Genomic DNA, 25,439 nt, shown 5'->3' with positions numbered 1-25,439 from the left:
GCCTCCCTGGTCGGGTTCGACCGGACGATGGGGCCGCGGGGCCTCCCCCGACTCCTGCTGGTGCTCCTGGACTGCTGGGCCTCCGTGAACGCCCAAGCCGGGACCACCCTGGTGGTGACAACGGAGGGCCTCAACTCTACGGAACCAGCCCCGACGACTCCCCGACCTGCCTTGTCTGCTAGGCCCCCGGGTACCCCCAGTGTCCCCGGACCCTCCGCCGGTCCCAGGCCCACCCCGGTCACGGACGGTGGGTACCAAGTGCCGGGTCCAGGGGATCCACAGTGATCCATCCTGGAGGGGGTAGCCCGGGTGAGGGTGTAATAATAATGTTGGTTAATGTTTATTGAACACTTTATTGTGCAAGCATTCCCAAGTGTTTCATAGGGATTCTCTCAATAACTTTTAGAGGCAGATAGTATCCTTGTCCTACAGATGAGAAAACCGAGGCTCAAAGAGCGTAAGTGGGACAATAGTAAATCTTTGAAAGTACTTGCAGTGGTCCTGGACAACATTAATGCTAAAGGTAATAATGAATGAAGTCCTTGCAGCTTTGCAGCCAAAGAAGAAATTAAGTCGACAGTTTCTAGGCAGTTGTGAAAATTAAATGCAGAGGATGCACAGAACCCTAATTCCTGGTGGCCTTTAACTGGGTCCTTCCTCTGAATCAGAGGAGGTTGGGGGTCTGTAATATTAATCGGATGGTTCTTATGGTCAGGCAAGTGATTTAGCTGGTTCTTAAACCTGTCTGTCAGCATCACTGGGAAATTTTTAAAAAAATATATTTTATTGATTTTTTACAGAGAAGAAGGGAGAGGGATAGAGAGTTAGAAACATCGATGAGAGAGAAACATCCATCAGCTGCCTCCTGCACACCCCCCACTGGGGATGTGCCCGCAACCAAGGTACATGCCCTTGACCGGAATCGAACCCAGGACCCCTGAGTCTGCAGGCTGATGCTCAATCCACTGAGCCAAACCGGTCAGGGCAATCACTGGAAAATTTTTGAACAACACAGATGTCTGGGGTTCACAGTCAGCTTACCAAATCGGGGTCTCTGTAGGCAGATAGAGCACAGACAGACAGCTTTCCAGGTGAGCCAGATGACTAGCCACTTTGGGGAAACCCGGGATTGAGGAGTGCTCAACCTGACTAATCTTCACTTCATCTCTCCCAAAGTGCAGTAGCAAAAATCAAGTGGATATTTGTACCACTGGTGCATTGCAGTGGCAGGGGGCAGTCACTACCTGCTGATTGTGACGCTCTGCATCCATTCTCTCCTTTCTGTAGTTGCTGCTTTGTGTGTCTGTGACCTGTCCCCAGCACAGTGTGACGTCAACTGCTGTTGTGATCCTGATTGCAGCTCCGTGGATTTTAGTGTCTTTTCTGATTGCTCAGTTCCAGTTGTCATGTAAGTTTGTGACACATGAAGTTTTGATAAAATTAGACCAAGATTATAAGATTTTGAGAAGACCATGAAAATGCCCCCGTGGCAGAAAAACTCAAGCCTGATTTCCTGAATTTTGCATCCTTCAGAAGCCATGCTGTCCAACCAGTATGTAGAAGAGTATCTATCTCTTATTGCATCCAACCAGATGATAGTGCAGTCAAAAGAGCAGAGTACTTTTTTAAGAGTATAAGGAAATCTGTGTTCAGAGATTGAATTACATTTCACTTTGATTTGTAAACAGATAATGCATCATTTTTGCATTAGTGAATTCCTGTTTTGTGTAGCCTAGTGTGAAAGGTGCAGTTTAATTTTACAGCTTTTGTTTTGGACGTAGTGATAGTAACAATAAACTAAGTAGATGGTCAGGAAAGCTTTGTTTTTTTACCTGATATGCAAATCCCCTAGGAGTCCTCACAGTTCATATTGTATAGGAAAATAATGGAAAACGACATTCCTAGCCTATTACAAGGTAAAAAAGAATCTCTTCTGAGTGATCTGTTTCTCCTAATTCAGATTCCAAAGCTTTTTGAAAAACAGCAGCACTTAAAGAAGTTAATTTATTCAGGATGGGACCAACATATTCAGAGATGGAGTAATTATGTAATTAATTTATAAGAACTTAATTTATAAATTTAATTCTAGTTAGATGGGAAAGGGATATTGTATTAAAATGATTCTAAAACTCATCTGGAAGACTAAACAGATGAGAACAGCCAAGAGGTTACTGAATAGGAATAGCAAAAAAAAAAGAATAGCAAACTCTTACCAATAGATTGAAGAATGAAATACACTAAAAAATTAAAGAATGGCCCTACCTCAGGGGTGAAACTTTTTGTTGACTCGAGGGCCACAATGGGTTCTTTTTTTTTTTTTAATATTTTTTATTGATTTTTTTACAGAGGGGAGGGGAAAGGGATAGAGAGTTAGAAACATCGATCAGCTGCCTCCTGCACACTCCCTACTGGGGATGTGCCCGCAGCGCAACCAAGGTACATGCCCTTGACCGGAATCGAACCCGGGACCCTTGAGTCTGCAGGCCGACGCTCTATCCACTGAGCCAAACCGGTTCGGCCACAATGGGTTCTTAAACTGGACCGGAGGGCCGGAACAAAAGCATGGATGGAGTGTTTGTGTGAACTAATATAAATTCAAAGTAAACATCATTACATAAAAGGGTACGGTCTTTTTTTTTTTTTTCAGTTTTATTCATTTCAAACGGGCCGGATCCGGCCTGCGGGCCGTAGTTTGCCCACGGCTGCCCTAGCTGGTTCAGTGAATAGAGCATCAGCCCGAGGACTGAACGGTCCCAGGTTCAATTCTGGACAAGGGCACATACCATGGTTGCAGGCTCCATTCCTGGTCCTGGCGGTCAGGTTGCAAGTGGCAACCAATCAATGTGACTCACATCTCCCCCCTCCTTTCCACTCTCTCTGAAAAAAAAAAATCAACGGGAAAAATATCCTCAGATGATGATTTGTTACGCGCCAGCACAGCCAAGGGGGCCTGCTCAGGCGCCACTTGTTATGGCCAAAGGTGATCCTGAGTGGGGGAGTGAAAGGATTGAGAAAAGACAGACAAGAGAATGAAAGCTGGGTCTCGGTGGGACGCTGCTCCCTGATGAGGAGACAGCGCCAGCGCCCACAAGCCGTGTCTTTATTTTATAGCAAATGCCACGAGGCAAAGTAGGGGCGTGATCAAGTTGTTTACAGCATTCTCATGAGTTTCAACCCCACTCAACTACATGCACCTGAACTCTATCGCACAAGCATGTGGGGCCACGTGTTCGGACCATAGGTTCAAGCTTACAACTACAGCTGTTGGCTATAATTGTGCTGGGAGGGCCCTGCCCTCCAGCTGGGACTTGCACATAGCAATGAGAGGACCCTGTCCTTTCATTAGTCCGAGGCTTGAACCTGGCCAAAACACTGTAGCCGCGCCCCACAATGATTAACCACAACAAAAAAATCAAATAAAAAAATGAATGAAAAATATAGGTGAACATTTGTTGTGTGTGTGTGTGTGTGTGTGCGCGCGTTTTATTTGAGAGAGGAAGGGAGAGGGAAAGAGATAGAAACAACAATGATAGAGAATCATTGATTGGCTGCCTCCTGCACGCCCCCTACTGGGGATCAAGCCTACAACCTGGGCATGTGCCCTGATGGGGAATTGAACTGTGACCTGGTTTATAGGTCAACACTAAACCAACCATTGAGCCACGCCTGCTGGGCTAGGTGAACATTTGTTAATCTTAGGCTACGGAATGTTTTTAAAGCATAAACCCACAAACTATAAAAGATTGACAATTTCATTATTTTAAAAAATTAGTTATACCTCAATTTTTAAAAAGGAATCATGATTATAAAAACCAATTGAAACTTCTATAATGACAAAAAGACCCTAAAATTGAAAGGTAATTACTGGGAAAAAGTATGTATAACACATGACACTAAAAGGAGATTCTTTAAAATATGGGCTCTCACAAATCAATGAAAAGACAAACATTCTGATACACAAATGGCCAATAGATATGAGTAAGCAACTTAAGGAGGAAATACCAGTGAGCAGTAACCATATGGAAATATGTTTAACCTTGCCAGTAAATTATAAAATTCAAATTAAAACAACTGGATAACGGATTTTTGCCCATGAAATTGGCAAAGGATATTTATAAGTTGGATAATATCCAATCTTGGCAAGATTCCGGGGAAACAGCACTCTTTGCTACAGTGTTGGTGAGGATGCATCTTGCCTTTCTGGAGGGCAATCTGGCAATATGTCTCAATAGCCTTAAATTATGTACCTACCTTTTGACCCAGCAATTCTTCTTCAGGGGATATAGCCTAAGGAAATAATTGGAGACATTCATACAAGGATGTCATTATAGCATCAGAAAGAACCGGGGAAAATTAGAAACAACCTAAACCAACAGTAGAGGATTGGTTAAAAAGAAATTAGGGTATCTTAATAAGTTGGTGTACAATGAAATCATTTAGTATAACATTGCAAAAACATATTTGATGACATAAATATTGGGCAATATATAATAAGTGAGAAAAGGCCTGAGAGCAGTATGTAGAATATGATCCCATTTCTGTTATATCTCTAGCGCCATATCTGTATCTGTGTCAAATTGATTAGGGTTTGTCAAGTCTGGGATTGGTTGAAGACCTGACTATAACTTGTAAGCTCCAAAACTTTCAGATGTCTTCATATTTTCTAATTTTCACAGTACTTTGAAGATGGCTTTATTCTGAAGAAAAGGAATTTTAGGTTCCTTCTGATTACTTATAAAAGTTCTGCAAAATTTTACATAATTGATTCTGTCAGAGTTTGCAGGGTTCATTTACATCAAAATTATACCCTGATCTACATTTCATACTTGACAAGATTTCCTTGAAGGTTATTCTACTTGTCTTAATATTTTTCCTGTTAGAGGAAAATGTTTCAAATGCCAAACATTTTAACACTGAATAAACTAAATAAAAATGGATTCAATTCTAGCATCACACTTTCATAAATATCTTCCATGTAGTTGTTAACATAGTACACAGTACAAGCATCTGACAGTTTTAAAGAATCTTGCTAAGATTGTGTGCACATGCCTTAAAACTTTGTCTTATTATTTTTTTTTTAATTTTCAGGGGTGATAGTCAGTTTTGTAGCCAAAAAGCAGCCATCTATTCGTTGAATTTAACAGCAAACCCGCCCCAGAGGATATTTAAAGTTGTAGACCAGATCAATCCATCTATTTTCTGCATTCATATTACAAACTGTGAGTATTTGATATACTTTGTAAAACTCTGACTTTTTTTTTTCTTTTAAAAGATCTTTTATGGGAAAATGTCCAATCTAGTTAGATTTAAAGCAATCATTCTATGGTTTGGCTAGGGTGTATCTTCTGAGGCCGTTTCCTAGGCAACTGCAAGTAACTTTAGAGACCTGTGGACATGCACATTTTCTTTACAAGCAAAGGAACTGCTTGTATAGTTGACTTTTAAAGTCTCATACTTCATTTTAAAGGTGTTTATGATATGTAGACATGCATAGGAATCTAAATTTATTTAGGCACATGAGAGTTGTTGGTTTTTTTTTTGCTTTATTTCCTACTGGTTTAATGATTGAGAATCAGGTTCAGCTATGGTTTCAATTTCCTTTTTTCTCTTTTATTTTTACTTAGAATATTTGCATGAAAACAGGATCTTTATTTTTATCTGAGCGTTTGGCTCAAATAGGTGACTAGATCCAAAGCACAGGTAAAATGTCAAATGTTAGCGCTATCAAAGATCAGAGACACATTTATGGTTGTACCCAGTTAAGCTTTATCATCTTTTCAGAATGTCTTCATATTTTGGCTTTGTTCCCTTATAAGTGAACACTTAGGGGAATGCTCTGTGATTTGTAACCTGGAGTAGTGACTGGTCCATCACTGTCACATTCTTTGACATAAGAGTGGCCCAGTGAACCTACCAGCCTATTCCCTTCTACCTCTTCCATAAACAGCATGTATTCTCCCGGACTTCAGAGGTGGCTGTGTGAGGGTAGAAATAGGGTCTTTCATTCCCATAGCCATCTGGGATGGAGAAAGTTGTTGATTATTACTGGCTTCTGTTGTGCTATTTATCTGTGGCTTTAGAAACCATTGCTTCTACACTGTTAGAGAAACAGGCCAAGTCTGAAGAGCCTGTTTATTTAGTCAGATTCAAGAAATCTTGGGGGAAGTAGATATGGAGAAAGATACTTTATTTTTTTCACGTGTCTTATTGCTATTAAGACTTTCAAAATTTTATATATGCTGTATATAAAATATATATGTATTTTATACTGATTTAAAATATTTTTTCTAAAAACAGATAAACCTGCATTATCCTTTATTGATCCAGAAGTGCCTGATGAAAACAATTTTGATAAATTGATGAAAACATTCCATGGTTTTTCATTGAATGCAGAATCAGATGTTTCTTTAACAGACAAACCAGATGTTCCAAATACTACTAAATATGAGGTGAGCCGAGAACCTAAGTCTATTCATCCTGTTGCAAATATCCTGTCCTTGTAAGTTATTTTTTCAATATGTTCCCAGTAAAATCAGCTACCTGAGACATATAATTCATATAATACACACAACAAATTAATGTTTGTGCCTATAAATCAAAAATCATGAAAATTAAAGTTGAGTAGTTGAATTCTAACATAGGAATTATTTTTTATTTTATTTATTTATTTTTTAATCCTCACCCGAGGACATGTCCATTGATTTGAGAGAGAGAGAGAGACAGATACAGAGAGAGACAGAGACAGGGAAACATCAGGTGAGAGAGAAACATCTTTCAGTTGCACCGGGGATCGGACCTGTAACCTAGGCACGAGAGAGAGAGAGAGACAGAGACAGACAGAGACAGAGATAGAGAAACATCAAGTGAGAGAAACATCTTTCAGTTGCACCGGGGATCAGACCTGTAACCTAGGCATGTGCCCTGACTAGGAATCAAACCCAAGACCTTTTGGTACATGGGGTGACACTCTAATCAACTGAGCCACACCAGCTGGGGCTCTAACATAGGGCTTAAAGTCATTTATTCTGTGGTAAGCTTGCATTTATCTCTGCAGAATTTGTTCTTTTCCACCTCAAGAAATGTAGCAAGGTGCTGGAGGCATGCTGCTGGAACAGAGGGGATTGGTGGGATGCCTAATCTTCTCAAAGTTGTATTTAGCTGTATAGACTTGGGGATGATGTGTGCTATTTTATATCTGTTCCTTAGTAAACCTTTCAATGTGATTTAAATAAGTATTGCTATCCTATATAATAAAAGGCTAATATGCAAATGGACCGAATGGCGGAACAACCGGTTGCTATGACGTGCACTGATGACCAGGGGGCAGACGCTCAATGCAGGAACTGCCCCCTGGTGGTCAGTGCGCTACCACGGGGAGCGCCACGCAGCCAGAAGCCGGGCTCACGGCTGGCGAGCGCAGCGGCGGTGGTGGAAACACCCTCCCCCCGCCCCAGTGCACAAATTTCGTGCACCGGGCCTCTAGTTGAAAAATAATTATCTCTCTCACCCCTGTCCCTGGCCACCATGTTCTTGTCTGTAGAGGCAGACACCTATGTCAGCTTCTTATATAACCTTCCAGAGGAATTCCTTAATAAAAAGGCCTGCAATATATAGTAACATGGATACAAAGAAACATGCATCCTTAAAAGAAATGGATGGGGCAGCTACATGTAAGCTCCATTCAGGCAAGGACCATATCTGTTTTTTGCTCACCACTGTGTTCCTAATGTCTGAAATGCTGCTTGGCACACAGTAGGTGTCCAATAAGTGTTGAATGAATAACTTAATAACTGTTGGTGGTTCTCTTTGCAGTATGGGGTTCTTCTGCAGACTTCAGATTCATTTTTGAGATTTCCTTCCCCCCTTGCGTCATCTCTGTGCACTGATAATAACCCTGCAGGTAAGAGAGCGGGCAGTTTTCTTTGTCCTTAAAACAGACTTAGCTTATTTTAAATTTATAGTAATCATAATTAAACAGGCTTCATGACTAGAAGCAGAGTCTTAGAGTTGAAAGAAGCCTCAAAGATTATGTCGTTCGGTGCCAGAATCTTTCCTGCCACATGCATTCACTGCTTGAGTGCTTGGAGGATGGGGACTCCCAACCTGAACCAGCCCACTGAGTTGTTTAACACCTCCATCTGTGGGAAAGTTCTCTCTTCACCAGAGCTAAAGTTTGTCAGTAGCTGATGTTCATTAAGCACTCACTGTGTGCTGGGTATGATGCTCAGTGCCTCTGGGGTAGAGTTATTGTCATTAGATGAGGAACCTGAGAAACATTCAGTTTCTTGCTCAGGTTCACCTAGGTGGAGGGGGGCGGGCAGGGATGTAGCCCACACAACTGCTTCCCATGGGCCCTGCTGCTCCTTTTAGGAGCTTCCCAGAACTGTGGAGCAATCGTCTTGGCAGTGGGAGGCAGCAAGCCTGGCTCTCCCGTCCTTATGCCAGCCTCACTAGGAAGAAGCCAGCCAAGAATGGGTGATAGCTTGTGGCTTATTGAAACATCATTTGATACGCGAAGGAAAATGTATTCTGTTGACCAGCGTGAATTAAAACCGAACTGAGAGCATTTCCATCTAATGGACTTGCAAAGCTTAAGAATGTAGGGCTTGTGGGGAAATAGGCACTCATCTACAGAGCTGGTGGGACTATTTATTGGTACAGCCTCTGTGAAGAGCAGTTTAGCAGTATGTATTAAAGTTGCAAATGAATATGCCCTTTGACCCTGCTGTTCTTCTAGGAGTTGGTCCTACAGAAACTCTGGCTCACATGCAAAATAATAGATTGTAGCATTGTTTGCGACAGAAAGCTTGAGACAACTTAAGCATCTGTCATGGGGAACTGGCTGAGTGAATTATGGCATATCTATAGTAGGATACTAATTATTCCTAAAAAAAAAGGGAGGAGGATGAGACAGGCTGAACTCCAAGATTGTTCAGTGAAAAAAACAAAGGGCAGGAGATATATATTGTGCATTTGTTTCTAAAAGGGGAAAGAAATAGTAAAAATATATTTACTTTTAAACATTTTTATTTGCATAGAATATTTTCAGAAAGATACACAAGAAACTTCATGCCGAGTGTCTTTGGGGGCTGGGTAACCAGGGCCCCAAGGGAGACCTCTCAATACTTTTTGTGATCTTTAATTTGGAATCATGTGAATGTGTTGCCTATTTGAAAAATGAATTTTAAGCCCCCTTTTAAACATGTCGTATATCTGTATCAATGTATTTTGTAATTTTACTTCTACTACAATTTTATAGCTACCATTGGACAGTTGAAATTTTCTTTTTTAATTTTTTCCCCTTGGGAACGTTATGATTTCCAGCATTTCTGATGAATCAAGCTGTTAAGTGCACCAGAAGGATAAACTTGGAGCAGTGCGAAGAAATGGAAGCTCTGCGCATGGCTCATTACAGCAGCCCTAACATTTTGAGGGTAAGAATTATTTTGAAGTGAAGCTGATTCGTTAGGTTTATTTTCTGTTCTTGGTACCCTTTTAAAATATGACAAATATAGAATAATTTAAGTACATGATTGACACTCAAATTTTAAAATGTCTCCAGTTCTTTGGTATACTGATACTGAACATACTGGGAAAAAATCACTTAAAATAATTTCTATTTTTATCTAGCTAGCTTATATTTTGCTTTTATTCATTTTTTCTTTTTTCTTTCACTCATTTTGATGGTAACCAATAATGTCTGTTTCCTGAATTAAAAAAATAATAACCAAAAACTTTACCAATGATAAAAGCATCTTAATGTCTGTGACAGAAATAATCATATTAGCACCAAGTAGAGATCTCTCTGAGAAACAGACCAGAAAAGGATAGAAAATCCACTTTCTGGCTGGCAGATGAAATAAGCAACCAGGGAAGGGCAGGAAATAGGATTGCTGGGAGAGGGAAAGAGGCCACAGTGGTGAAGAGGCCCCTTCCTCCTGGTCGCAGGGACCTGAGCCTGACCTGAATAAATGAGAGACGCCACCGGCCCATTTGGTGGATGACATGGAGGGCTGCAGGGGAGAAAATGTTTTTTAATGTTTAAAAAACATGGGATTATTGTGAAATCCCAGATCTCCTGATTTTCTTTTTTGGGAGGTAGTGGAAGAGTGGTCCATGGCATCAGTATCCATCTGGGCTTCAATTTTCAGAGTCAAGTTTAACCTTTTTTCTCCCCTCCCTTCTCATGTCAGCCATCTAGGCCTGCGAATTCTTCCAGCGAGTTGGCCTTCTCAGTTTTCTGGAAGTATTCCCTCTGGCATGCAGGCACAGGTCTCTTTCAGCACAGGCCTCCCCAAAATGGTCTACTCATCTCCCTCCCTGAAGCTCCAGTGGCCTAAAAGGGTGGGTGTCCTGCGATTATGGAAGGGAGGCTGAGGCCTTCAGGAAGAGTGCTCTGGCTGTGTAGAGGAGGCAGGGGTGTGGCCTTGAGGGGGCTTGGGCTAGAGGCAGGAAGACCACTTAGGAGGCTGTGAAGGATGCTGACCTTCAGCGAGCACAGTGCAGTGAGAGTGACTGGCAGGTGGGAGCTATGTCTTCCTCACGGGGCTGTGTCACTGGTGACCGCATGGAAAATACCGAGTGATGACCCTGAAGCAGAGAGGCTTCCTAAGACTGGCTCTGTTGGGTTGGTCTATTAAGCTTCCATTTTGGAGGAGGTGAATATCAAAGGAAAACGTAAGGTTACCTCTTTGATTATGACATAGATACTAAAAGATATAGCTGGCAGGTCTTGATTAAGGATATTCTGTTTTCCTCTTTGTGAAGTCTTAAATAAGATGAATATGCCCTTTGACCCCCAGTCTGAAAAAAAAAAAGCAATAAAAATGATTTTTGTTGTTGTTGTATTTAACAAAATTTGTTGTTTCTTTCTGTCTAGGTACCTAATTCAAAAACAAAGGTAAGAGTATTTCTTAATGGAAAGTTTATTATACACTGTCTTATTTCTGAGCCTTTGGAAATGATTATACTTATGATTAGAAAAGTACCTTACTGCCAAGAACAAAAACACGTCTCAAAAAGCAAGCAGAGCCCTAGCCAGTTTGGCTCAGTGGATAGAGCGTTGGCCTGTGGAACGAAGGGACCCCGGGTTCAATTCCAGTCAAGGGCATGTACCTTGGTTGCAGGCTCCTCCCCAGCCTGGCCCCTGGGCGGGATGTGTGCAGGAGGCAACCAATCGATGTGTTTCTCTCACATTGATGTTTCTCTCTGTCTTTCCCTCTCTCGTCCACTCTCACTAAAAATCAATGGAAAAATATCCTCAGGTGAGGGTTAACAAAAAACAAAACAAAAACAAGCAGAAATGAAATAGGGAAACTTCATGGATGACCCTTTTGTAGTCATATGTTGGTGTGATCGGCCTCTGTGCTTTCTGGCCTCCCTTGATACCTCCTTGGTCTCTTGTCAGGAGAGCGGGCTAGCCCCCAGGATGCTGTCTGTCCAGTGAGGAGAGGAGGATAGAGACATTTTCCCCAGTGAGAGGTGAGCATCCCAGTGTAGCTTCACATTTAGTTGTGGGCAGGTTGTTCCAAGCCTATCCGCCCCCAGCCCAGGGGCCCTGTCAGGCTGTGGTGAGGAGGCCAGTGTCTCTGAAGGTATGTCAGGAGGAGGAACGTGGCTCTACCTCTTATTCTTGGGTCTGTGAATGCAGGCGATGGCCTTGCCATAGTATCCCAAAGCCTGTGTGGTTAGTCAGCCTTATTCAAAAGTCAGCCCTGCCATGACTTTCTCATATAACATGCCCCTCACACCCCCAGTTGTCAAGCGGGCGATAAGCCTCAATGCGCATGAGCTGCTTTGTGCAGCGTCTGTCACACAGGAAGCACTTGGGACAACGATCCTACTCCCACTGATGTCATTAAGGCTCTGGACACAAATGTGTTTGAGGTCGACATTTGAAAGGAAGTAGTCATGTGATTTGAACTTCACACGACTGTGTGTGGGCCTGGATTTCCTCTTCTGTGAAGGGGGTTTTCAAACTTGTTTTAGTTATAGAGCTTCTTCAAATGAAATCTCAAACAGAACTCTGCCTAGTGTGTAAGATGGATTGAACCCAAAGCCCCTGGTTGGAATAAGGGTGGTGTCAGAAGCTCTCCACCTGCCCAGCCTCCATCTCTCTGCTGGTTTGGCCCCTTTGAGGAACCCAGAGCTCCCAGGAACCCAGTTTGAAAGTCACTGGACTAGCTCTCAAATACCTCTAGTCACTAAAAAGTGCTTTGAACCTACCATTCAAAGCTTGAACTGTCTGTGGGGCAGTGGCCCTGTCTGCGATATATCCTTAGTACTAGGGCGGTGCCTAGTATGTGTTGGGTTATATGTTAAGTGAATGAATGACTAGGGGATTGGCTCAATCAAGTAGGGAAGATCCTTTATGAGGAATAATGGGATGTTACTGAAAGGCACGAAGTGTGTGCCAAGCATTGTTCCAAGTGCTACACATGTCTGAAGTCCTTTGGTCATCTCAGCAATCCTAGGAAGTAGGTCCTGTTATTGTGCCCCTCTGTCACGTGATTCACAGATGAATTACTTGCCCAAGGCTATGCAGCAGGGAAGTGGCAGAGCCAGGACAGGAATCCAGGCTGTCTGGCCACAGAGACCATGACACTGGACTAGCTCTTCTGTGTACCAGGCCTTGAGTTACAGGCTTCACGCACATTCTCTCTGCATCCTGTGGCCACACAGGAAGTGGAAGGCTGGGACTTCCAACTCAGATTTGTGTGGCGTTAGAGTTTGTGCTCTGAAAGACAAGCGTATCAACTAATATCAGAGGTTTCTTCATTTACAATTTTTACTTACTGATTTGAGAGAGAGAGAGATTAATTTGTTGTTCCACTTAGTTATGCATTCATTGGTTGTTTCTTGTATGTGCCCTCACCAGGATTGAACTCACAACCTTGGCATATCCAGATGATGCTCTAACCAACAGCTACCCAGCCAGGGCCTAAGGTTTTTTCCTAAAAGTGACTTCCAAGGTCTGTTAGAGAATCAGGAATATAAAAATGGGATCCAGTCTCCCCATTGAGTGAAGCCCCGATGACAGCCTGGAATCATTGTCAGTATCGGTTGAACCATCAGTGAAAGGTTAAGTTATGGCTCCATAGTGTTATTAAGTACTAGAGGCCTGATGCACGAAATTTGTGCCAGAGTAGGCCTTCCTTCCCTTGATTGCCGGCACCAGCTTCCCTCTGGCACCCAGGACCTGGGCTTCCCTTGCAGCCCTGGCTTCGTCTGGAAGGTTATCCGGCCTAATTAGCATATTACGCTTTTATTATTATAGATGCTTTGGTTCTTTAGTTTGGGATGGGAGATGATTGAGTGGGATATGCAGGAGACCAGAACAGCCCTGCCATTGTCATTCTTGTGGCTGTTCCCGTGGATGCTGGTAGATGAGTCTGTTCTTCCCATTGGTCTTTCCAAAGCTTGTTTAAACTGGACCGTTTGGCCCTAGCTGGTTTTACTCAGTGGATAGAGTGTCAGCCTCTGGACTGAAGGGTCCCAGGTTCGATTCCGGTCAAAGGCATGTGCCGGTTTGCAGGCTCGATCCCCAGTAGGGGGCATGCAAGAGGCAGCCAATCAGTGATTCTCTCTCATTATTGATGTTTCTATCTCTTCCTCTCCCTTCCTCTCTGAAATCAATAAAAATATATTTAAAAAAATAAAACCTAGACCGTTTGGTTTCTGCCAGCCACACCCACATACTACAGGGTGTGCCTGGGACTGTTGGAGAATGTGCATGTGTGCGTACAGAGTGAGGGCATTTATCCATGGGAGCTGAGTTTTGGAGGTGATAACATACACATGCATTTGATGGTGTGATGAGAGTTTTTTGTGGTTGTGTTTGAGACATAATTCACCTCCATAAAACTCACCATTTAAAAGTGTACAAGTTAGTGGTTTGGGGTATGTTCACAAGGTAGTGCAGCCATCACCATTATCACCAGGACATTCTTACTGCTCCAGGAATAAACCCTGTGCTTATTAGCAGCCACTCTTCATTCTTCCCCAACCCCCTCTCTCTGCCCAGCAACCACTAATATATTTTCTGTTTCTGTGGATTTGCCTATTCTGGACATTTCACGTAAAAGGAATCACACAGTATGTGACCTTTTGTGTCTGGCTTCTATTGTTTAGCACCATGTGCTTAAGGTTCATGTATGTTGTGGCAGGTGTCAGTCCCTTATTCCTTTTCATAGATGAATAATATTCTTTTGTATGAATATACCACATTTTATTTATCCAGTCATCAGTTGATATACCTGTGGGTTGTTTTCAGTTTGTGGCTATTATAAATGCTGCTGTGAACATTTGTACACACGTGTGAGTGTGTGAGCATATGTTTTCAGAGGTAACCACAAGTAAAGTTTTGGCTATATCCTTAAGTATTTTCTCTGTGAACGTATATATGTACTTACATATAAATATCCACATTTTCGCAAATGTGGAATTACACAGCATGCCTGTTGTTCTATAGCACGCTTTTCCCTACTTGGCAGTGTGTCAGTGGAGGTTCGTTTCAAGTGTTTTGTTATTTTAACCCGTTCACTTCTGTTGTAGTGTCTTCGGTAATCCAGGGCTTCTTTATTTTGCAGGTCCCTATCACTGTCCAGTCCACCGTCATTCAGTCTCTAAATAAAACGCTCACCCGGCTGGCAGACACGCACGTATTGGAGCCGGTTCTTGTCGAAGAGGCTGGGGCTGTTAAAGTCTGCACCAGGGTCGTTCTAGAGGTAGGGGCCCAGTGGCTTTGAAAGCTCCATCAGTTTGTGGCAGACTCAAACTGCATGGTCTCCAGGGGTTCAACTGGATGTCCTTCAAAAGGGGCTCTGGCCCACACTGTGGTATTGCTTTTCTTGATGTGGCCTCCTGCTTGCCTTTCTGCTGTTCCCTTAGAGCAGTGGTTGGCAAACTGCGGCTCACGAGCCACATGCGGCTCTTTGGCCCCTTGAGTGTGGCTCTTCCTAAGCCTTAGGAGTACCCTAATTAAGTTAATAATAATGTACCTACCTATATAGTTTAAGTTTAAAAAATTTGGCTCTCAAAAGAAATTTCAATTGTTGTACTGTTGATATTTGGCTCTGTTGACGAATGAGTTTGCCGACCATTGCCTTAGAGGATACCTCTTTGTCTCTGAAGTAATCACGTGTGCTTTTTGTCCATAAACCCAGTGACTTACAAGGATACATAAAAGTTTGTTGTTGTTGCCACTGTTTTTTTTGTTTTGTTTTTTTTGTTTTTATATATATTTTTTATTGATTTTTTACAGAGAGGAAAGGAGAGAGATAGAGAGTCAGAAACATCGATGAGAGAGAAACATCGATCAGCTGCCTCCTGCACATCTCCTACTGGGGATGTGCCCGCAACCTAGGTACATGCCCTTGACCGGAATCGAACCCGGGACCTTTCAGTCCGCAGGCCGACGCTCTATTCACTGAGCTAAACCGGTTTCGGCCACTGTTTTGTTTTAATGTTTCCACTGCAGAGAGAGACTGATTATATTCTGCCCAGGCCAGCTGATGTGGAACTTACTAATCGGGTACAGAGAGGCTCAAATGACCCTGTCAGCAGGGGTGATGCCGAAATAACACCTCCCCTACCTGATTGGACAGGAGAGAAAAGCTTCAAGTGGAGAAATGGGAAAGCATTAGCCTCCTCTCTATAGTTTATTTGAGTTATTAATACAGCTACAGAAATGTCATGGGAACAGGTGTATTTGGAGTGTTGTTTTCGTTTTTAGGTAAAGTACAGTCTCACATACACGGAAGCAGGTGAAGTAACAAAAGCCGATCTCTCTCTCCTTCTGGGGACAGTGAGCGACGCAGAGCTTCCGCTCCAGCAAAAGTTTGAAATTCATTTTGTTCAGGTAAGTTTGATCCATTTTGTACAAGTAGCTCATTGCCAAGTGAAAAGAAACCCTAACTTGTCAGTGAAAACCATAATCTCAGTTTAGAACTATTGCCACACCTAACCCCTTGCACTGAACGCAGGCTTGCACATAGCATTGGGTTTGTAATGCAGCAGGCCGCGGCCTGCATCCTTTCCCCCGGGACCGAGTCCTTGCATGCAAGCCTGCCCTTTACAGCATGATGTACTCCTACACTCAGCAGATACATTTATAGTTCTGAGTAGGGGAGAAATTATTTTATTGGTCCGGATTTTATTCTGAAAAGCATTTCATTTCCCCCCTGCCACTTCCTTGTTAAAGTGAGAATTACGTGGGGGCTTTTCTGCATTGTCTTTCAGCAAAATACAAAGCCAGTTCCTCTCAGTGGAAACCCTGGTTATGTTGTGGGCCTCCCGCTGGCTGCTGGATTTCAGCCTCACAAAGGATATCCTTTTGGTTCCGTGGAGAAGGTTGATTTCCCTGTCCACGTGCGGGAGCCACGCTTCCCTTTATCGCTGAGGGGCCTGTGGGCTGGAGGGGCTGGTCTCGGCCACAGGCTTCCCTGGTGGCTCTGGAGGGGCTGGTCGGGCCACACAGCACGTGGGGCTCCTTGGAGACTAGAGGTTAGGGGTGGAACAGCACGACCCAGGACAAGGTCAGTGTTTATAATGAAAGTCTTAACCCCGAAAAGCTGACAGACATGTAGATGTATTTTTTTTTTAATATATTTTATTGATTTTTTTACAGAGAGGAAGGGAGAGAGATAGAGAGTTAGAAACATCGATCAGCTGCCTCCTGCACACCTCCCACTGGGGATGTGCCTGCAACCAAGGTATATGCCCTTGACCGGAATCGAACCTGGGACCTTTCAGTCCCCAAGCTGACACTTTATCTACTGAGCCAAACCGGTCAGGCCATGTACATGTATTTAATTTCACAGAGATTCAAACAAATTTAGTGATTTTGAAAACTTCGAATTAATTTTGAAGGGCCAGTTTCTGAAGATTTTTTTTCTTCTGAGGATCCAATCAAGGAAAATAGTTATAACTGTTTTACCATCTCCTGGGAAATAGCTGTCATATCCCCAGAGGCCAGAGAGGTATTTGGGTCTCCCTCATGTCTCAGTCACACGTGTGCCCCTGTTTCCTGAGAACCAGACGCTGTCATACTGGGTGGTTACCCCTTAACTCTCCATGAAAGTCTGGGATTATTCAGACCATGAATAGATATGGACAATTTACTATTCTTCGTAGCACAGCTGAGCAAGACTGCTTGGCAGTAGAGGGGATTCGGACCCCAGTATTATTTGGTTACAATATGCAATCTGGCTGTAAACTAAGGTAAGGGAGTGACTTTTTTTCTGTTGGAACTTGCATGTGTTGATCAGAAAATAAAACATCCCGCTCCCCCCCCCCTTTTCAATCAGACATTTGCCTCAGCTGATGGGAGTGCCTGTGAAAGCTACAATGTACCTTATGATTATTAATAGGTAGTAGCAATAGTGAGAATACATTATAATATAGTTTTTTTATTTTAATTCTCAGAACCATAAGCCATGTGTCATGGTTCAAAGTAAAACTATTACAACCATTTTTAAAATCAAATAGAGTGGAGTAAAAACCTCAAGGCTTTGTATGTTTTGTTTTTAAGGTTGCATAGCACTTGAGTTCACAGCAAAAATACTTCCCCTAGAAGTCCTTGTTATAGGTCTGCATTTTAATATCCTGCACACAACATAGCAAGCCCAGTGAGAGGAAGCCTGAGTGTGCTCTGCTTTTAATTTACCTTTTTATTATCAAACATGCACCTACTGTAAAATGTCAAATGGCTCTGCATGGCTTAGTCTAAAATAGCAGTTCTTACCCTCACCTGCCCCACCCCAGAGGTAGTAACTCTTATAGCTGATTTTTTGGAAATTTACCTTCAAATCTTTAAATGGCCTGCATGTAACGCTATTTCTTGATATTTTAGTTTTATAGATTATTTCTTGAGTTCCCACTATGGAAGATGAAAATCTGGCTCTATTCCCTTTCACCCCCTACCCCACCATCCACTCCCTTCTGACCCTGTAACTCCCCAGGGTAATTATGTCATTATTTTGGTTAGACCAGTATGCGCCATTTACATTTTTACAGTATTAGTTTTGTTTTTTTTGTTGTTAATCCTCACTGAGGATATTTTTTCCATTCATTTTTAGAGAGAGAGTTGGGGCGGGGGGAAATAGAGGGAAACATCATTTGGTTGCCTCCTGCACATGCCCTGGGGCCATGGAACAAACCTACAACCCAGGTAGGTGCCTTTGACCGGGAATTGAACCTGTGACGGCGCTCTAACCACTAAGCTCCCTGACCAGAGCTTACGTTATTAGTTCTGATCATTTTAGACCAGCATTTGTGAAAGGGGGGTTCAGAATACATTTCCACAAGATGTCAGTAGGGGTAGGTCTATGATTCAATATGTTTGGGAAATACCAATTAAAGTTAAAAACATGTTCCTACTGTAGGACTTCTCAGAGCCTTTAATATGCCAGTGTACTTCAGGAGGGACATGGGTATGCAATAGTTCTCAAACTTTTGGCCATGGAACCTTTCTTGTACAGAGCCTCTTGATGGAACACAGTTTGAGAAACATTGTTTTGTATGCATCTCCTTGGCCAACGACTATTTCTCAAAGTTAGAAACACATTGGCTTCTTTCAAACAATCCCCTTTTGGAGAGAAAATAAACCAGAGAGAGCATGTGTGTTGTTGAGCCTGTGAAAAATGCTGGTGTGAACAACAGCCTCATTTGATTGACTTCTTTTTCCTTCTCCAAAGACTGACCAGCACTATCACGTGTCCACTTGTCGTGGAGAAGGTGAAGAGCCTGCTGAAGGGTCAGGGCTTCCCAGATTATGTGGCCTCTTTTGGAAATTCTCAGGCCCAGGATGTGCTGGACTGGGTGCCTGTCCACTTCATCACCCAGGCACCCCACACGAAGGTACAGGGGGAGACGTTGAAGGCCACGTAATGGCAATCTCTCTTTCTTCCACTGCCCCTCCACCCCGTAGGAGGTAGATGGCTCTGGGCTGGAGCCTGGGCTTTATCATCAGATGGGCCCGGACCTTGAATACTGATTTTTGTCCTTGTTAACACTGCTGTCACTGGCCATTGATTTTGTGGGGTTGGGCCCTTTCCTGTCTGTGCAGTGGGAATGATGGCTATAGACCAACCTCATAGGGATTGTTGAGTTACTGAGGTGATTAATATTCATGGTGCCTAGTGGTTACTCCATAACCGGGAACCTGACCATTCCTACTGTCATTGTTGGGGTTACATGAGGCCTCTAGGCACTGGATATGAGACGAGTGTGAGGACTGTCTCAGGGAGATTGAGACATCCTCTCATCCACAGAGCTGTTCCCTGGTCTATAAAGGCGGCCCACATGAGAGCTTTCAATTCAAAAGTTCCCAAGAGTTTAATGGAATTTGACATCCTATAAATGGGTTCCTGATCACATGTGATTCTTCTGCCCACCTTTTCCTTTTGTCTCAGCAGTCAGTGTGGGCTGGCCCCCATGCCTGAAGGTGTGCTCTCCATCTTATCCTTTAATTGCCCAGCTTTTTCTTGTCACAGTTTCTTCAGGCCTTTCATTATCTGCTTAGCATATTTATAGCATGGGGACAGGGGGGTGAGGACGCCTCCCCAGCTCGGATCCCGCCCTTCCTACCAGAGACGGGTGATTGCTCAGTCCCTGCTGTTCAGCTGCTAAGTCTTGGCTCAGCGCTGCTGCCTCAGTGAACCAGGCAGATTGCTTCTGGCTTCTTGGAGATGGGTTAAGACGTCCAGTTATTACTTCCCCCTCAGAAGGGAAAACGTTGGGAGGAGACGCAGCAGCGAGGACATTAGCACTGCCAGGGTCTGTGCTGGTCCAGGGAGCTCAGGGCCTGGGGTGGGTTTTGGGCCAACCTTTCAGGAAACCCAGGTAGAAGCAGACATGAGAGCATCTGCTAAGCTCAGTTATACCAGCTGCTTGTTGCATCTTCTCCTAATAATAGGATATTCAAGGATCTCTCAGCCTACAAATTGCTTCAAAGGCAGTTCCAAGCTAAGGATCCCACCAGTGCCTTTTTGGCAGGCACAAATTTAGCAGGCCTGCTAGCTTCTCATGCCTTGAAGAGATGTGTTTTTAAAAACTTGTTATTGTGGAAAATTTCAAACATACACAAAAATAGAATAATACAACGGAATCACTTCTAACCATCATGCAGCTTCAACAGTTATCACAGTTGCCAACTATAGAGGTCTAGACTCTAGAGGCAGGAAAAAGATCGGGAAGGCCCACCAACCATTTTCCCCCTGGGGCTGCCCAAACAGAGGCCCTGGGGCAGAGGCCTCAGGCCCAGCTCCCACAGCATCCAGTCTGAACTGGCAGCTCCATGGAGGCGCTCGGTTCCTGTGGAGAGTTGGCAGTATCTTTGACAACTCAGACTCTGCCTATAAACCCAGTGTAACACCTTAATTGCCAATTGATGAAATTAGATAAATGAAAAGAAGGCACTTACATTTCTTTTAAGTGTATTTTAACATGATATGCAATTGGGTTTAATTTGTCTGATAATAATACCATCCTCTCTTTCTCCTCCCCACCCAATGCCAGTTTCTCTCCTCAAGTATCTTGGAGGTAGCTGTAAACAGGTAGAGGAAGTTAGAGCAGGCAAGGCCCTGAAGGTTCTACAGACATGCACTGGGCTTACAACTCCCAGGTGATGCTGGCCTCTTTAGAAATCAGAGGAATTGGAAGGAATGGAAAAATTGTGCTTTAGGTGTTAAAATGTTTTTGGAGCATTGAGTACTTTAAAATATGTGCTTTCTCTAAGCGGTTTTTATCTGAACTTTGAGAGTCTATTCATTCTCTTGTTCAGAACATTTTGTAATATGTGAAACATTTTATAATTAAAACTCTGAACTGCAGATTAAGTTTGACTTGCAGTTGGCGTAATAGTCAAACTGATTAACAGCATTTTGTTTTGTAGGATGTCTGCCAGCTCCCGCTGGCTTTGGTTATAGAAGTGAAGTGGACTAAGTACGGATCCTTACTGAACCCACAGGCTAAAATAGTCAACGTAACTGCAAATCTAATTTCATCCTCATATCCTAAGGTAGGCCTAACTTTAGTTTCAAGGTATAGGTTAAGACCCAAGTCCAGACAAAACTCAAGTGTGATAGTAAAATTTATTATTTTGTGAAAAAGATTATTAAAATGGAAACAATCTGGATTATTTTTTTAAAATATATTTTTATTGATTTCAGAGAGGAAGGGAGAGAGATAGAAACATCAATGATGAGAGAGAATCATTGATCGGCTGCCTCCTGCATGACCCCTACTAGGGATTGAACCCGCAACCCAGGCATGTGCCCTTGACTGGAATCAAACCCGAGAGCCTTCTGTCTGCAGGCCGACACTCTATCCACTGAGCCAAACCAGCTAGGGCAACAATCTGGATTCTTAAAACATTGTAGCAGTCTTTTTCTTTCACTTAGCCAGTGGTTCTCAACCTTCCTAATGCCGCGACCCTTTAATACAGTTCCTCATGTTGTGGTGACCCCCACCCATAAAATTATTTTCATTGCTACTTCATAACTGTAATTTTGCTACTGTTACGAATCGTAATGCAAATATCTGATATGCTATATGTGTTTTCCGATGGTCGCGACCCACAGGTTGAGAACTGCTGATTAGACTCTAAGTCTTAGAGGAAAAACCTCCACTGACAAGGGTTTTATTCACAGTAGCGCGCTTGTTTAGATTTGATCTTTAAAATTCTCATGAAAATTGAGTTGTGATTGACATTGATGTGTTGGGACAAGCTGGGTAAAAATTATTTCTCTCATCCAAGTTAATGGCTGATTAGCCCTCCACATACCTATCAGATTTTTGAACGGACCAACAATGGTCGGTGAGGAAGAGAATGAAAGATGTCCTCCTGTCTTTGTTATCCTGGTAACACACGGCGGCAAGGCTTACATCACCCTGGCTTTTTATTACAGACCAACTCAGGAAAAGAAAGGACGATTCTTATTTCCACTGCGGTTACTTTCGTGGATGTGTCTGCTCCTGCAGTGGCAGGCTTCAGAGCTCGGCCAACCATCAATGCCAAGCTGCCCTTCAATTTCTTCTTCCCATTTGTTTGACGTAAGTCATTAAAGAAAGGAAGCTACACCTCTAGAATAGAGTGGCTGTGGGGCCCCTCAGCAACATCTCATTTTATTACACTTCCAGACCAGTACACCTCCCCTCCCCACTCATTTCCCTCCTTTTGGAAATTTTATTCTACTTGGTTTGACTTTAAAATGGGGCACTATCTGATCTTGGTAATTTCCAAAACTCTCAACACACAGATCATATGTGGAAACCAAATTGCACCTTTGGGAAGACGGTAGAGAGAACAGACTTTGAAGTAGCAAAGGCATTGAGGGCTTATCCAGTTCACTCACCTCCTGCTTTGATGTGAGTTGTTGTTAAAATAATCATTGTTTTTAGTTCAGGTTTTCTTTCAAGTCCCATTGAAATGAGTACAAAAATAGCGAACTATTGTATAAGCTCATGCAGATAGAATACAAGGCCTCAGGAGGGGATCTTCCCCCAAATGTCATGTTAATTAGAGTGGAGTCTTGGGTCCAATCGACATTTCTGTACCAGGCACTGTCGCTAGCTAGCTCTCCAACTGGTGGGCTGGTGTGGAATGCCACAGAGCAGTTCCAAGCAGTTGAAGCTGGAAAGAATATAGTAGGAGGGTCCGGGGGAAGGAGAGAGCTTATGTTATACATTAATTGTACAGTAATTGAGAAAAATGTCAGGTGGCAGAACGAGGTGGAGCCAGCTAGCAGCTGGGTGATGCAGCTGGGTGATGCGGAGGAGGGGGTGGGAACCCGAGGACAGCCTCCTTGGGGAACTGCCCTACAACAAGCTGTTCAGAACAGCTTGGAAATAGAAAAGGCCTTTCCAGAAGGGCTGGTCGCTAGGTAGCTTCCTTTTTTTTTCTTTTGTCTTTCAGAGCGCTCATATGAAAGAATGCCTCAGTATTCACGTAGAACGTGAAAACTACATTTGATGAGATTAAATGTTATGTACAACTAGTGACTGTCCAGCTTTGTTGTACATTTTTAAGCAAGAGTCAAGTGTTCAACATGAGAAACAGCTTATGATACATTTGTGATACAGTGCAGGTGGGAATGGGATGGGAAGCCCTCGGTCACACCGAGGAAGAGATAGAGCCTTCCGGAAGACTGTCCCTCCAGAATCCAGGCTGGGTAGGAGGCAAAGACATCAGACCAGCCCTGTCCCGCAGATGCCCCACGCGTCTCATTCACAGCCACAGCCCGTGAGGCGGTGTCTCGAGTGGAGCAGGGATGCCTCTAGTTCACCTCCCCCAGGAGTCCGTGCTGTCTCAGTAGCTTGTTAAGTCTTTCAATTTCTTGTTCCTGTTATTACAAAAGCAGAGAAATAACTGAATTTACCTCTGAGCCTCACCAGGGATGTGACCATCATTCCGTGAGCCCTGGTACGAGGACAGGCCATGAAGCTTGTGGAGTCAGTCCGCTGAAGGCGACTGCCACAGTCAGATGGGGTCCAGTGACAAGAGGAGGGACGCCCAGCCTAGCTCTGGGAAGGAGGCAAGGACAGGGAAGACTTGGCCAGGGGGAGGGGTGCTCCTGGCTCAAGGCCCACAGGAGCGAAGGCCTGGCGTGAGAAGCACTGTGCTGAGGTGGGCAACTGCCAACAGGTGGTATTTCCCCAGAAGTGCTTTCTTACCTTCTCAGAGCAGCTGAACTCAAGGTGCTGGATCTTGGCAGCCAATTGCATATTTATCTGTTTTAACCTCAACAGTTGCCGTTCTGAACGTGTCTTAACTGAGATAATTATTCCTGAAAAATAATTGAGAGTCTCAATGATCCTGGTTTCTAACTTAACCACTTGAAAAAAAAATCTGTGTTCCTTATGAATGTATCCAGTTGAGAAGAGTGGTGACAGACAAGCAAGACAGTCATTGCTTAAAGGCATCTGAACTAGGAGGGTCAGATTGTTCATTTCTGAGGACCTCGTTGTGAAATACTTCTCTTTGGTCCCCAGGGGCTGAAAAATCCTTAAAAATAATCACTGAACAGATGAGCATTGAGCTCCTTAGCACAGAGCTTCTTCACCACGGCACTGCCTAGCAGCAGTGTGTGCAAAAGCCACAAAGGTGCTGGCCTGGCTGGTGTGGCTCAGTGAATAGAGTGTCGGCCCGAGCACTGAGGGGTTGTGGGTTCGATTCCCAGTTAAGGGAATGTATCTGGGTTGCAGGTTCTATCCCTGCCTCAGTTGGTGCATGTGCTCGAGGCAACCAATCTCTCTCACATAGATGTTTTTCTCTCTCTCCCTTCCTCTCTCTCAAATCAATAAAAATAAAATAAAGTCACAGCAGAAACATGAATTCTCTGAGGTAGAGGCTCCTTGTACAAACAGGGTGTGCAAGACATAGGCTTTTTACCTAAAATACACAGTATTTCCCCAAGTGTGTGCTCCACAGCCAGTGTCTACAGCATGTGAATAGGTATTACGTACCCAGAAAGTATCAGATTGGTCAATTTGGAAAATATTACAGTTCTCAGAGCCTTCATCACACTAACACATGTTGTGCTTTTCTCAAAGGGGGCAGCATCTAGCGTAAACCATTTTTCAGCTTCCTTGCATCCCTTTTGGATGAGGCCCCTCCCCAGGTGGGTAGGGTGTGATTAGTCTAATACAGTGGCCGGCAAACTCATTAGTCAACAGAGCCAAATATCAACAGTACAACGATTGAAATTTCTTTTGAGAGCCAAATTTTTTAAACTTAAACTATATAGGTAGGTACATTGTTATTAACTTAATTAGGGTACTCCTAAGCTGGCCTTTGCTAAAAACGTCCTCAATCTGATTGAGGTACGATCGCTGAGGCCGACCCCTTCCAACTCTCCCATCCACACTCGTCTTGTATACTTGTTTCGTCTATCTTTTGTCACGTGCACCATTTGCGGACGCGACTAGCACTAACCACTGCACAACGAGACTGCTGACTAACTGGCTCACTCAACTCGTGCATGAATTGAGCACACCTCCCCCGCGCTGCGTATCCCGCGGCCTGCCTGCGCCGTGTCTCCTTTCGCCTGACCGACTGACACCCCCCACTTCTTCTAACGCCACTTCAAAATAGACTCGCCCAGGCCGAAAACCGACTTCTGTGCATGGGCCACGAAGTTTCAATCGCACTGTACGTGGTATTTTGTGGAAGAGCCACACTCAAGGGGCCAAAGAGCCTCATGTGGCTTGTGAGCCGTGGGTTTGCCGACCACTGGTCTAATAGAAATAGGGCCTAAAGGAGAAAGGTAGTTCCTCTGAGAGCACATGTCTTGGTGTCCGTCTTAGGCACAGAGGTGGTGGTGGGACCCCAGATCAGACCACTTCACTTTCCTCTAGACGGCGGGGAGGAGAGGAAACCGACCTGGAAACCACGACCTGCAGCCTCTGTGTCCACTCCCAGGCGCCACCCCTTCCTACCT

General features: G+C 43.7%; 2 protein-coding genes across 9 annotated transcripts in view; one reads left to right on the top strand and one right to left on the bottom strand.

Moving 5' to 3' along the window:
• TCTN1 (tectonic family member 1) lies at positions 1-25,439 on the top strand. 5 transcript variants are annotated; one of them, XM_005876238.2, is made up of 15 exons: positions 1-247; positions 1,288-1,408; positions 5,089-5,219; positions 6,298-6,449; positions 7,813-7,900; positions 9,325-9,434; positions 10,880-10,900; positions 14,589-14,726; positions 15,734-15,859; positions 16,240-16,325; positions 17,080-17,220; positions 18,696-18,858; positions 20,894-21,019; positions 21,909-22,053; positions 25,421-25,439. In XM_005876238.2, the coding sequence occupies exons 1-14, from the start codon at positions 28-30 to the stop codon at positions 22,050-22,052; spliced, it is 1,767 nt and encodes a 588-aa protein (XP_005876300.1). In that variant the 5' UTR covers positions 1-27; the 3' UTR covers position 22,053; positions 25,421-25,439. The 5 variants fall into 5 exon arrangements, with proteins under 5 accessions (XP_005876300.1, XP_005876302.1, XP_005876303.1 ...); XM_005876240.2 differs by having other exon boundaries at positions 25,357-25,430; XM_005876241.2 differs by lacking the exon at positions 25,421-25,439 and adding an exon at positions 25,306-25,324.
• The window catches only part of HVCN1 (hydrogen voltage gated channel 1), a 47,152-nt gene continuing 24,388 nt past the window's right edge, over positions 2,676-25,439 (bottom strand). For 2 of the 4 annotated variants that reach the window (XM_014547739.1, XM_014547737.1), the window contains one exon: positions 23,046-23,786. In XM_014547739.1, coding sequence (XP_014403225.1) covers positions 23,518-23,786 — 269 coding nt within the window. In that variant the 3' untranslated portion in view covers positions 23,046-23,517. Of the gene's footprint in view, positions 2,712-23,045; positions 23,787-25,439 lie in introns of those variants that run through there. The other 2 variants (XM_014547740.1, XR_001364069.1) reach the window with 2 other exon arrangements.

The sequence above is a fragment of the Myotis brandtii genome, unplaced genomic scaffold (genome assembly GCF_000412655.1).
Source record: "Myotis brandtii unplaced genomic scaffold, ASM41265v1 scaffold482, whole genome shotgun sequence".
NCBI lineage: Eukaryota > Metazoa > Chordata > Mammalia > Chiroptera > Vespertilionidae > Myotis > Myotis brandtii.
Note: the sequence above shows the minus strand (reverse complement) of the source record. Positions and strands in the feature narration are given on the sequence as shown.

Excerpts from the sequence above, each read along its gene's own strand:
- TCTN1 (XM_005876238.2), top strand. The coding sequence starts at position 28 with ATGGGGCCGCGGGGCCTCCCCCGACTCCTGCTGGTGCTCCTGGACTGC. Across the intron at positions 248-1,287 it reads GCCCACCCCGGTCACGGACG|TTGCTGCTTTGTGTGTCTGT; the intron begins GTGGGTACCAAG and ends TCCTTTCTGTAG. Across the intron at positions 1,409-5,088 it reads TGCTCAGTTCCAGTTGTCAT|GGGTGATAGTCAGTTTTGTA; the intron begins GTAAGTTTGTGA and ends TTTAATTTTCAG.